The following is a 13,095-nucleotide window of genomic DNA, read 5'->3' on the forward strand; positions in this document are numbered from 1 at the left end:
TGGCAAGAAGTCAGTAAATTGAGACAGTGTTATTTTGAGAGACGAAAGGAAGATTCTTAAGGAACAGGGAGTCTGAATAGTTCAAGTTCTGGGGATTAAATTGATGATGCAAATAGAAGACAGTTTGGTGAAGAGTGACAAATGATTAAAATCTGAGATGGACTGAAATATGAAGAAAATTTAAAAGAGATGAAGCCATATATTGCTGGCATGATAGAATGAGATTTTAAAGGTATCTACTGACTTTAGACATTATGAACAGATTACTCATTAGCATGTAGATAAAATAAATTGGCATAAGCATCATGGAGCTACTTAGAATGGGCATTTTATTAATGTCTTGCCTATCTTATTGTCCTGCTCTGAAATGTAGTCTGAGGGAACCATTAGACAATATTTGCTGAGGAATGACTATGATATTTTGGCTGTTTTTATATCTCCAACTTCTATGAATTTCACAATGCCATGAAAATACTTCAGCAAGAATTTTGGGAAAATATTTACAATTTCTTCAATAATATTGCTCATGGAATATGAGGAATGAAAAGCAACCATTTAGTAACTGCAGAGAGACAAGCAGGAATGAGGAAAAACAATTACTTACTGAGCTATTTGTGATGGAAAAAAAAAATCTGAGTTTAGGTTATTAAAAAGCCTGTTGGGAGCCAAGCATTGCACATGTCAGCGGAACATGCTGCTTCCCTTCACCATGTCTGAGATATGGTACCTACAGTTGGGCTGTTTGTGGGATGAAGAAATGCTGCTACAACATCAGCGGGCGTGTGACCAGCGGCTTGTGGAAGACAAGCACTTATGGGGATAAAAAGGAACCTGGCACAGGCCTTGGGCCTCTGGCATCATTAGTTACAGGTCTGCCAAGATGCTTTGGGAAACATTTTAATTTAATGCCAACTCTATTTCAACGAAGCTCCCTGGTTTGACCTGTTGGGAGAGTCTAGAGAGTGATGGCTAGGTGTTCATTTTGAAGGGCATTGGTGAATCAGCTGGTGCTTCTATAAAAAGTATCCTGGGGGTTAAACCTCAGAAAGTCCCTACTCAGCCCAGAAAACTCACAGTGAGAGCCACAGGATCTATGACTGTCATAGCATTTTACTAGTGACTGGTAATTGCAGGGAAGATTAGATACTAACAGAAAAGACAGAGACACTTCTGCGTGTTTATTCAAAATATCAAAGTTAGAGAACTTGAAGAATAAAGATCCCAGCATCCTTTTTTCCTCCCTGAAAGCATACTCACAGGCTACTATGACTATAAATTTAATAAAGCAGATTAAGAACCTGATTTGAATTATTTCATTATTTTTTTCTGCAAAACTATCACAAGATAGAAAAAACATTTTGAAACACAACTACAAAAAAGAAAGAAAAGAGACTGAATACAATACTAAAGCACTGTCCTTCGATGTAAAACTGTTTCTGTTAGTGTGTAGGCCTAGGCTGGAAAGAGATGTACAAAAGCTTGTCTGATGGGTTACAAAAACACGAATCCAGAAGATCTGAAGAATTAAAACGCCCCCAAGAATAACATGAAAGTATTTGATGTTGGTTCAGGGGCAAGGGCGAGTATGTATATGTACGTACAGCCCATTTCCTCAGAGGCTCCTTGGCAGTTACAACACTGTGCTAATGAAAGCAAGGGCCTTAAGTTCACCCCCCTGCGGACTATCAGTTTCTCCTTCTCGCCCTGCGGGGACTGCATTCCTGGAAAAGAAAACACAAGAGTTAGGGAAGGGCTGGGGTGCTAGAGAGGGCAGGAGGCTGGAGCCCACGGAGCCTGGGATGGAGAGGTGGGTTGGCCCAGGCGTGGGGTGTGGGTTGGCACGGGGGTGGTGGTGGAAGGGTTGGAGTGTCACGCTTCGGAGGTTTGGGTCTTGTCTGGCTCCAGGGAGGGAGGTCCAGGTGAGATATTTGCGAGCGGAAGCCACACGACCAGCGTGGACTTTTAGGTCAGTCACTCCGCCTTAAGTGGGTGCGGGAGGCCCAGAGAAGGAGCTGGCTGTAGCGCTGCAAGTGGGATCCTGTCCCAAAAGATGAGCCTGACTTAGGCTGGGCCCCGCAGGCGGCAGGGTCAGCCGGCATCCCTGGCAGGGGAATCGGGAAGGTCACAGTGATAAATCTGTGTGTGGAGACTCAGAGGGCACGAAACAGGTCCTGCTTATGTCCTCTGCCTGTCACAGCCTGCCAGCCACCCCACCGCTCACCCCTGCCTCAGCATCCTTGCAACTAGTTGAATCAATCAGGAGCCCAAGGGAACGAATTGTTCTCTGTGTGAAATGGGTCTGACCCACTGGGGAAGTCGAGAGGAGCGTCCGCCTGGCCTTTTCCCGAGCTGGGTGGGAGAGAAACGAGTTCGGCGCGCGGGGCGGGGGCAGGGGTGAGGCGCAGCGGCCGAGATCCTGAGCCACGGGACCCTTGTTCCGGGCCCCGCGGCCTGCTCAGTAGTTGCCCCTCGGGGTTCCAGGCGGATGACTGACAGTTGCAGCAGCTCGGGGGAGGCGAGGGATAGGCAGGACTTGGGGCTCCCGTCTTCTGGGCTGTGAGGTCCCCGCGGCCCGATGACCCGGCCTCGGTGATAACCGCCGCGACGGCGGCAACCTCGAGCTGGAGCCAGACGGCTCGCGATGGGTCAGGGGGCGACCGAGGAGGGACCATGCGGCCTGTAGGGGGCAGCGCCGAGCTCGGGAGGAGACAACCGCCGGCGGGCGGGGTGGGTCCGGGCTGGCCCCTCCGGGAGCTGCCCCGGGGCGGCACGGCGACTGTCATACCCGGCCGCCCCTGCCCGCCGTGCGCTTCCTCTCGGCGCCGCGGGCCTCAGCCGGGGCCCTGAGGGTACGTGACAGGGCTCGGCACGCGGCGGCCTCTGGGGAGTTAGGGTCCGGAGAGACCCGCGCGTCGCCCCCAGCCCGAGGCCGGGAGACCCTCGGGAGACGCCTCCGAGAGTCCGGAGAGCGTCGGGGCGGCCGCCGCTTCCCCCAGCCCTGCGCCGGAGGTGGGCGCCCTTTCCTGCGTGGCGGGTGCTCAGACCCCCGGGGTGGTTGCTCTGAGCCCCGGGGGAGCGCGCCCCGAGCCCCTGACGTGGGCGCCCCGTTACCTCGGGGTGGGTGCCTGGGGCTCCTGAGGTGGGCGCGGGTGGCCCCGGGGTGGGCGCCCGGCCCGCGCGGGTTATTTTTGGCGCCCGCAGAGGCGCGTGTGTCGGGGCGTGTTTTCCTTCCCCAGGTGCCGCGAGTCCGGGCTCCGCCGGCGCCCAAGCTGACTCGTCTCTCTTCTCTCCCCTGCAGGAATCTTCCGATAATTCTGCCGCCGCGACTTTAACCGTGCGCAAGGCGAGAGCTCGAAACAAACATCACATCTAAATTAAAAAAAAAAAAAAAAAAAAGCGGAAGAAGCGGCCGAGGCGGCGGCGGCGGCGGCGGCGGCGGGAGGAGGAGAGGAGGAGGGGCCGCGCGCGGCGGCCCTAGGCGGCGGCGGGGACGCGGGGACGCGGGGACGCGGCTTTGTGCAGGCGGGTCGCGGGGCGCCCATGGCGGAGTGCGGCCGGGGGGGCGCCGCCGGCGGGGCTCTGCCCACCTCCCCGGGCCCGGCCCTCGGCGCCAAGGGCGCCCTGAAAGCCGGAGTGGGGGAAGGCAGTGGCGGGGGAGGTCGCCTCGGCCACGGGCGAGCGCGCTATGACAGCGGCGGGGTTTCCAACGGAGACTGCAGCCTCGGCGTGTCCGGGGACGAAGCCCGGGCCAGCCCCGCCAGGGGACCCCGCGGCGTTGCGCTCGCCCCGACCCCCAGCCCGGCCGTCTGTCCCCTCCCCCGGGAGAGCAAGCCGGGCGGCCTGCCCCGCCGGAGCAGCATCATCAAGGTAGGTGGAAGAAGGGCGCTCATCGCCCACCCTCAGCCGTCCTTGGGGTCTGTTTTCCCCTTGGGGGAGTGGTGGTGGAAGGAGGAAGCCCACTGCTAACAGGAACCACTGGAGCATGGGTGCTTGGGGTGGTTGAGCGGGGATTGGATGCAAATGGCATGTGGAAAGAATGGAGAGGTGATCCCTAATGTGCAGGGGGAGCTATGCTCAGACATCCCCAGTTGAACTTGGGGCTGTCACCTCTTGAGGATGGGTCCGGCATTAGGGCCTTGTACCTGCCTGGGTAGGGCATGCTCTTGTGTGTAGCCTAGTTTGGTTAACACTCCCTGTAAGATTTCTATTGTATTTTAAATGCAGATAGAGATCATGTGAAATGTAAGAACATTTTCTTAAAAATCCCAGGCGGCGAACAGAGGGTGAACAGAGATTATTTAATAGGTTTCTTCTGATCTGTGCATAGTTACTTGCCTCTTGCAAATGGTTACACTTCGAGGGTGCAAAATCTCCCAATCTCCGGCCACTCAGTCACAAAGAGAAATAGAGTAGATTTCTGAACATAAATGCAGATTTCCGTTTTCTTAGGCTCAAAAGCTCTGAGAGATTACATTACAGTTCCACACGATTTAATCTTTTCCCTTACTGCAGTAGGCAGGCCTCGAGTTCTGTGAAAGTTCTTTGGGGCAGTTTGCTTGGTTTGTACAGTGTTAGCGGAAGAAAGCCGGCGATTGTTTTCAGCATTTTAAACTCTAAGAAGCAGTATTAGGAACTCCCGAGTAAGTTTGTGTTGGTTTCATTCTAATGTTACATTTTGGTCCACAATGTAAAAATATTTCTCGTGACATGGAGTGAAAAAAAAAAAAGGATGAGCTAAGAAGAGCAGAGCCTTAGGCAAGACCAGCTCATTTGGCTTGCTCAAGTTTGCAGCAAATGAAAACATTGCTTTCTGAAAAGCAAGGAGTTATTAGGACAGGGAGCAACAAAACATATTGACAGACTGCACCCACCCTTCCTGTGGCTGACAACTGGTGGAGAGAGGGCAGAACGTGCCACAGTGAAGAGAGTTGGCAGTGGTAGTATCTGAAATTTTATTGGACTTACAGAAATCTTCCAAGTACTGTGAAAATGTCTGATGGTGTTATCAACTTCTGCAGTAATCTAGTGAAATATACCATCTTGCTACTGTATGTAAGAGGCAATTGTGAAACTACATTTCGCTTTGTCATCTGTTTGCACAGTTTACGTCTGGGCAAGGACACAATTTGAAGGGCTTAGAGATCAAGTGTATTAACTACCTGCAGCACACACTTAGAGGTAAACTAAGAAAAGGAAAGTGTCTTTTTGCTGCACACATGGCTTTTAGTGACTTATGTTTTCTTTTACTCTATAGCTTATGTTTACATGGAAGTTCCTTTCAACTGTGCATGTCAATCCTATTGACAGAGTTATGTGACATTTCTGTTTTTATTTGTTATTAAATATTTGTGGTGGTTTTGCATTGTAGTGTTAATGAAATTTGAGGTGAAAATTCCAGAGAAGATACTAGCCTATCTAATTTTAACCCCTTTCTTTTAGTTGTTTTGAGAACTTGTTTTTGCATTTAAAAAAATCAGACTTTAGTCTCCACAGTGGAATTCATAGTGTAACTTAACTGAATTACAAAAACATTTGTTTTAATTTTATATTAATGGGTAATAAGGAAGAAGGATGGTTTGTTAGTATTTTTGATATATGGAATTGAAAACTTGTCAGTAGATAGCACTTCTTCATTGAAGGCTCTAGAATCTAGTACATAGAAAAAATGATTAGTTGTTCAAAAATCACTGGTTTTAGAAATGATATTGACACTTATGTTGGATTCTGAAACTTTCAAGGACTTTTTTTTCATTTTTCTTCTTCGTAAAGGCATTTGGCTTTTTGTTCTCCAATGTACCCCTAGATACAAAGTGCCAGGAACATAGTAGCAGCTCAATTAATTGCTTATTGAATGAATGGAGAAAGCACATGTTTTCTCTGAGTTCTGTTAATTTATAAAACAGTTGGTTTTGGATTTACCAGTCTCATATTTTGTTCGTTGTATTGTACCTCCAAAGAAGGCTTGACACACTCCTTTTTCTTGCCTCTGTTTTCACTTTGCATTTTCTTAAACTTTTGAAAATTATGGAAGTAGTGTTGAAAGTTGATCAAGACTGTGTTATACAAAAAAGAGGATGCTATATTTAAATATACTTGGTATATTTCCCCTTGAACTGGTGCCTTGAAGCATCAAGATTTTGGGTATGTATTGTGGTATTTTTTAAAGACAACTTCCAGCATCGGGACAATACCCTAATAGAAAACAAGGTCTTTAACATAAAATTTCATGAAACTGATACAGCACAGATAGTTTTGTCATGTGAATGGCAGAACTTATATTTCACTTTTGTTTTTTAAAAAAAAGAATAAAAAGCTAAAGCAGAAGCCCATGTGAAAAAGCAATAGTGACATCTTCCTTTGGTTTCCTTATTATTATTATTATTATTATTATTATTATTTTTAAACATAAAGGATGAATGCAGTCAGGTGGTCTCTGAGTAGAGGCAGGAGTAGATTAGTAAGCAAGGTGATAATTGGGAACTTGAGGGAATAGCAGGGAGCAAATGCTACCTAGGGAACTGAGGCCAGTATTTATGGGTTTGTATTCGTTGCGTTGAAATGTTGGGCTTCTGAACTGTGCTTCTCTCCTAGCTTCCATCTTCATTACAGTCTTGACAGCCCTCTTTGATGGAGATCCTTAAATCAGAGGGAGAAATAATGGCCTAAATGTGATGTAAGTGGGGCAAAGAAAGGGGACTATTGCTAAAGTGCAGGGCATATACAGAAATACACCCTAGGCTGATCTGCATCTTATTCCTCATTTAAAATAATTTATTTGGTATTCCATCTGTTTTGTAAATGTGGTGTTGAGTAAGAAATTGTTGTAAAACAATATTTTCTGCCAAAATAGATGCACAGATCTATACTAAAAGAACTCCTTGGTTATGGTAACAGTGTTGATGAAAATTCAGAGTGAGCAGCCTTGTAGAACCTTTCACAAATACCTTGAGATGTTAATCAAATTGTGGAAACCATCACCAGACATTTCTACTTTTCCTTAGCTTACTGAAAATAACGATAGAGTTTTGAGATTATTTACAAAGGCCCATTATGGATTTTAGAGAAGAAGCCATTATGTTTGTCATCTTAAGTAATCTAGTAAACAAAAACATCACTTTCATTTTCTCTTTCCATAATTCATTTCATCACTCTATTCAATATAATCTATGCTTTATTTTGAAACAGTTAATTTTGTTAATTGTTCAGATGGCATCCATTATTTGCAAATAGCTCAATCCTTGAATTCAAGAGCTTGGTCTAAAAATATGAAGTAGCATTTTAGGCCTTAGATTTCTGTTTAAGTTTAGAAATAAATGAAGTTTAAATGTCTGTTGCTGTGGATGATTTATTTTAATCAGATCTAGTTAAATACTTTGGTTGATACTTTAAAAAATGAGGTATGATTTGCAAACAGTAAAATTCACACGGGTTTGTGTCCAGTTCTGTGAACTCTAACCAATACATTCGGTCATATAATCACCACCATCATGAAGATACAGGGCACTTCCATCACCTTCAAAAACTCCCTTAAGTCTCTTTGTGGTCTTCCCCTACCCTCATCCCCAGACAATGGCAACCATTGATCTTTGGTTCTTTTTTAATCAGTAGGAAATTCAGAAGCAATAATAGTAGCCAACATTTATTAAACACTCACTGCATGCAAAACATGTGAAAAGTGCTTACCGTAATTCTCTGACTTGGTCCTGTGCTAACCACAGAGACAGAAGGAAATCAGAGTTCAGAGAGGTTAACCCCGTGCCCCAGGTGCTGGAGTGGCTTATTGTATCCCACTTGGGTATGGCTGCACTCCATTGCTTTCCCACATTACAATGGCAGTTTGAATTTTCTCTGTAGTTAAGGTAGCAACAGTGAGACACTGGATTTGATTGTCCTCTTTAAATGGAAGAGATATTGGAAGAAGGAAAAGAATCTCTCTGCTGGTGGAAGAAGTTGGCAGATAATATAGCCAGGCAGTTGATTAGACACCTGTTGTGACTTGACCAGGGCTTGCAGCGTCGCAGTGACCAATGGTCTGACCTTGCCCAAGGTGGCAGCCCTAATTTTTCTTAATATAATTATTGCTTTTATCATAGTATCAGGTTGTGTAGGAGAAACACTTTTACTATCTTTATGCTAATATGTTTACCTATGGCTTGACACTGAGCTCTCCAACATGGACAGCAAGCAGCCTTTTCACATCTGTTATACACATTTAAATGAAATAAAACTTTATATGTGTCTTGGCCCATGGTTTAAATAAACTAGGCTCCTTGCAGGCAAAAGTTGGGCTGTATTTACCAGCTCTGCACAGATAACAAACACTCAATAACCATTTTTTAATGGGACCTTAAAAATAATACCTGCATTTGACTTTAGACATTTTTTTTTTGAATGGGAGGAAATAAAGATACTGCATGCCCAGCAAACCTGTGGGCACATCGTAAATAATTAAACAGACAGTAGCTGGATAGCAAAGTGAATTTGTCTGGATAGATAGGGAGCCTGGATCATTTAGGTCAGAAAAATCTAATGGCCAATCAGCAACTCCCCACTTTACTTTGTGCTAGCTAATACATTTTAGACCACACAAGATAACTGTTGAAAGACCAGAACGTGGTTGTTTGTTTTAGCCTGCTCAAAGTGCTTTTGTCACAATTCAATTTGTTTTCAAAAGCAGAGCATATTAATTTTCATACCCTAAAATCTACTTGTTCCCTTTTGCGTTCCATTTTCCAGCCTCCCCCAAATGGCTGTATTTGATTTGCATTGTTTTTTTTTGTTTGTTTTTTGTTTTTTTTACCAAATCCAAATAGGCAACTGACAGAAAATTGTTTATTTTATTAATTGCTGATATTGGCCACTTAAGTTACTTTCTTAGAATGCTCTATCCGAGAATCTGTTCATTCCTTTTATAGTTCTTTGTGCTCTGCAAAGGGCCTAAACTAGAATGCTGTTTACTTTCTTTTTTCATGCTTAAGTTACCAAGGCCTCAATATTCAACACAATAGGGCAATGTTATTTACAGCCTAAATGCAGATATAAATGATGTACAAACATTTGTAGTTTTTCTTCAAACTTTATGTGTTCAAGACTAGATGCTTTATTTCTTCTTAATACTAAGTTTTGGATGCCAGTTATTTACTTACCTACCAGACTTTTGGATTAGTTTAACTTTTTTTTGTTCTATATTGGTGGGATTTGAATATTTTTACCAGTGGGCCACAGGATCTGTGACTATTACGTTTGTAAGCTGCCTGCCCAGCTTTTTTCTCCTGATAAGAATGGTAAATCCAGAGGATTGTGCTTAGCATGAGTGTCATTTGTGACTCAAACCGAAGTCAGAGCCTCTAGAGCCAGCCACTCTTCTTTGTATCAGAATAATTCCATAGCTTAGGGTGCCCAAAGTATATAACTCATTGCATTGAGCTTCAGCAACAATTATGTGCATGGTCCAGGCTTCTGGCAGGATATTTGGCACCTGCCCATTCCAGAATGGCAAACCAGTGCAGGTTGTTAGGCCCTCTTACCACTAGCACTTGGTCCCATGGCAGGGGTAATTAGGTAAAAAGGTGTTTTAGCTAGTACTCTCAGCTGGGCTGCATCCTGGGGTTGAGGGCTATCCCCAGGCCACGTGTTGCGTGTCTGGATTATTCAGGAGGCAGAATAGTGGTGGGAAAAACAGAAAATCTGGAGTTTGGTGCTTGGATTGGATCCTGGCTTCTCTGGCTCCTTTCTCTATGGCCTTGCGCAAGATACTGAAATCTGTATGTCTAGTTACTCCATCTCTAAAACAGGTAGAAGAAAATCTCCTCTTATACCATTGTTGTGAAGATTAAAGGAGATGATGTGTGAGCAGTGTGTGGCACTTAATAAGCTTTAGTATGTTTTTCTGATTTTATTTAGAATTATCCTGAGATGAGCAGACTAACATGGCCATATTGGTTTTAGAAGTTTTGTCTTTTGAAATATGCAGAATATGCCTAGGGAAATTTCTCAGACGTGTTCCACAGATGCTCTCAAGAATTATTTGTTTTGGTGCCTTTCTAAATCTGATACCTCAATACAACTGCGCACATATGTAAATAGCCCCAGCTATAGGATCAGAGGGTATTGAACATAAAATTTCATTGTGCCAAGCACCCACATGTCTTGCTTTGCCCAGGACAATCCAGATTTACATCTTTTGCTGTGACAAGATTATTAATAGTACCTCCTTTAACTCTCAAAGGCATCTCAGCTTGGATGACAAGTAATATGATCGTCTTACTTGTAATCCTCTTTTCACAAACTGCCTTACAACTACGCTGAAGCCCCATGAGATTGCCCTCGATGCCTAAACTTCGCCTTTACAGTGACACCTCTCTTTCCTCAGGTTTCCTTCTCTCTTTGTCATCTTTAAGGTTTTCTTCAGTTAACCACCTCCCAGTTAGAATGAATTATTTCTCTGCCTTCCAGCCACCACTCTCCCTGTATCTCCATACAGTCCTTCTGGTTCTTAGGCAACTACATCTTATCCTGAATTTATGATAACACCTGGTTTAATGTCTTGCAAAAAAATATGTGTTTAAGTATATATTTGTTGAATAAATGTGTGAATAGATAAATAAGGGGACAAGAATGAGTCTTAGGAGTTTGATGACGATGTTATTTGGACTTAATTCCAACTGGTTTTGATTGGGATATGTGTTTCAAAGAAGAAATTTATTCATGTACATAATTTTGAAAGCAAAGGAAAGGAAATACCTCCATTTAAAGTTGGATCCAGGAGTTTGGTTGATTCTGTAACTGTCCTGTAAGATGTTAATATAAATGATCTGTCTCTTGTGTGCCCTGAAATAAGAATAAACCTTTGACATTTTTTGATTTATATTCTGTCTTAAAAAGGATGGCAAGAAACCATTATTGTTTGCTAAGGCATTTAATCTCTTTTCTGGTATTTAGTTTCTTTAAGTGATACCTGTAATTTTTGCTCAGTTTTTATTTTTGAGGAACTAAATTACTTAAACTTCTATTGTAATTAATACGTATTGGCTAGTCACAGGGTATTCATTGGAAGTGCTATAGAATTAATAATTAAAAAGAAAATACATAAGGAACCTGAAGTATTGATAGAGTTGTAGGAACGAGATTGCTAATCCTTCAGCATGTTTTGTCATGTAATGGTAGAAATTCTGCCCTTTGTTGCAGTGCAAGAACTGGGTGAAAAAGAGATACACTAAGAAATGTTTTGTCTGCATTATCTCATGCAAGTCTCACCAGAACCTGCAAGGAGACATTATCATTCTCCTTACAGACAAGGAAACCCATTTTACAAGGTTTGGGAATTTCCAAGCAAGGTTAGAGACTCCTAAGAGACAAAGCCAGCATTTAGACTAGGTTTGAATGCTCCACATTTGGACTGCTCCATCACCGTCTCCCACTCCATCCTCTCGGTGATTTTGATTTTTCCTTTCTTCTTCTACTTGCCCAAGCCATTCTGACTTCCTGAGCTTAGCAGTTTCTTCTAGTACTAAAATAGACAACTAATTTTTAATGAGAAAAGTTTGGCTTTTTGAGGCTGAATCTTACAATGAAACCAATGTACATCTAACCAACGTGAAGCAATAGCCATAGTCCTGCCCATCATGCCTTAAGTTTCTGTCTGATCCACAAACCAGGACCTTGTCCTTTTCCTCTGTAATCTCCTTTGATGAATTAGAAATTATTTTAGGAGGCTTAGTTTCCATTTTTGTTTACTTTTTAACAAAAAGTTGATTTATAGTTTTACACATTTTAGGGTCCTGGAAGGTAAAGCAGGTAACAGTTATTAACGGTTTGTTTTTTAGGTGAACTTCTTAGGATACCAATTTCTATGATTGTTTTGGAATTGTCAACTAATTATAGAATTTTATAGTACAGTAATACAACATGCCACTAGGTAGCCAATACTCAGTATATTTTTGGAGTGTGCTAAATGTACTGATTTGATTATTGCAGATACTAGCATCCCAGAAACCAAGTAGCTGGGTTTAAAAGTGATTAATAATGGAGATTCATGGGATTTTCACAACAGAAAGAGATCATGTAAAATTCTTTTGTAGTTAGAGATACACAAGGCCATACTGATTAGTACATTTAGCTCCTAGCTATGGTTGAATTCATTTATTTGCATATTAGCATAACAGAATTGGAAAAAATTGTTATGTAATACTGCAGTATGTGGATATTAATAGAACAAGATGTGGTCTTCTAGACAGCTATGTTTTGTGAATTTGTTTTCTGCTATAGATAGCTGTATGTGTACACATGCTGTACATGTGTATGCATATACCCTGAAGACTTTATAAATAGTAAAGATTAAGAGCAAACCAAATAATGTAGTGATAGGTTAACTCAAATCCTGTCTCTCTGTCAGAGACTGATGGACTGATGGGTAGCAGGCGTATGCTCTTTAAATTGAAAATGCTCAGGAAGGGATAGGCTGTTCTCTGTGAGCATTGCTGATGAAGCCTCTGTTGCTTTTGACCAATTAGTGTGGTCACAGAGGGATAAGTGACCTCATTTGCAGCCACCATCAGAATTATAAGCCATACAACTCTCTCCATATGGTTTCCTGCTACCTTTTTCACCCTAAACTCTGATATTATGTAGGCATAGTAGATGTAATTTTTCAAGTTGTTTATGTGGTTTAATGTTTATTATTGAAGAAAATAAAGGACATTGCTTAGATTTTTATTTCTATCAACCCATGCTAATAGCTTATATATATGCCAATATAATTATTCAGATATTTTCATATTGGAGCTAATAGAATTCCTGTTGAAATAGCAATTTTGAGAATGTCTTCATCTGTGGAGTATTTGATGATTTGTTGAAAGAGATCTGTATGCTCTTTGAAAGCTTTACCTGGCTTATATATATGTCCATAAATAATTTTCTATACATTAAAAATAATACTAGAAGTAGAATTACTGTCGGGCGTGGTGGCTCAAGCCTGTAATCCCAGCACTTTGGGAGGGCAAGGCAGGTGGATCAAGAGATCGAGACCATCCTGGTCAACATGGTGAAACCCTGTCTCTACTAAAAATATAAAACATTAGCTGGGCATGGTGGCAC

General features: G+C 42.8%; 2 protein-coding genes and 1 long non-coding RNA gene across 6 annotated transcripts in view; 1 reads left to right on the forward strand and 2 right to left on the reverse strand.

The window, feature by feature from the left end:
* Positions 1–1,152: 1,152 nt before the first annotated feature.
* Positions 1,153–3,418, reverse strand: LOC116542457 (proline-rich protein 2-like). 2 transcript variants are annotated; one of them, XR_004265231.1, is made up of 3 exons: positions 3,112–3,418; positions 1,874–2,038; positions 1,153–1,721 (listed from the first exon to the last, which is right to left on the reverse strand). XR_004265231.1 is itself a non-coding variant. In XM_032267380.1 (2 exons), the coding sequence occupies exon 1, from the start codon at positions 2,781–2,783 to the stop codon at positions 2,253–2,255; it is 531 nt and encodes a 176-aa protein (XP_032123271.1). In that variant the 5' UTR covers positions 2,784–3,005; the 3' UTR covers positions 1,153–1,721; positions 1,874–2,252. The 2 variants fall into 2 exon arrangements, 1 of the variants encoding a protein (XP_032123271.1); XM_032267380.1 differs by lacking the exon at positions 3,112–3,418 and having other exon boundaries at positions 1,874–3,005.
* A 42-nt stretch (positions 3,419–3,460) lies between these two features.
* PLCL2 (phospholipase C like 2) overlaps positions 3,461–13,095 on the forward strand; it is a 196,343-nt gene continuing 186,708 nt past the window's right edge. For 2 of the 3 annotated variants that reach the window (XR_004265229.1, XM_032267366.1), the window contains exon 1: positions 3,497–3,867. Coding sequence is in view for 2 of the 3 variants with exons in the window: in XM_032267366.1 (XP_032123257.1) it covers positions 3,541–3,867 (327 nt within the window). In the remaining variant the exon portion in view is untranslated. Of the gene's footprint in view, positions 3,868–13,095 lie in introns of all 3 variants that reach the window. The other variant, XM_032267352.1, reaches the window with a different exon arrangement.
* Positions 6,280–7,944, reverse strand: LOC116542463. The gene is made up of 2 exons (XR_004265232.1): positions 7,684–7,944; positions 6,280–6,636 (listed from the first exon to the last, which is right to left on the reverse strand). It is a non-coding gene; the product is annotated as an uncharacterized LOC116542463 (long non-coding RNA).

Source organism: Sapajus apella, unplaced genomic scaffold (assembly GCF_009761245.1).
Source record: "Sapajus apella isolate SASKATOON/1434 unplaced genomic scaffold, GSC_monkey_1.0 scaffold4, whole genome shotgun sequence".
Lineage (NCBI taxonomy): Eukaryota > Metazoa > Chordata > Mammalia > Primates > Cebidae > Sapajus > Sapajus apella.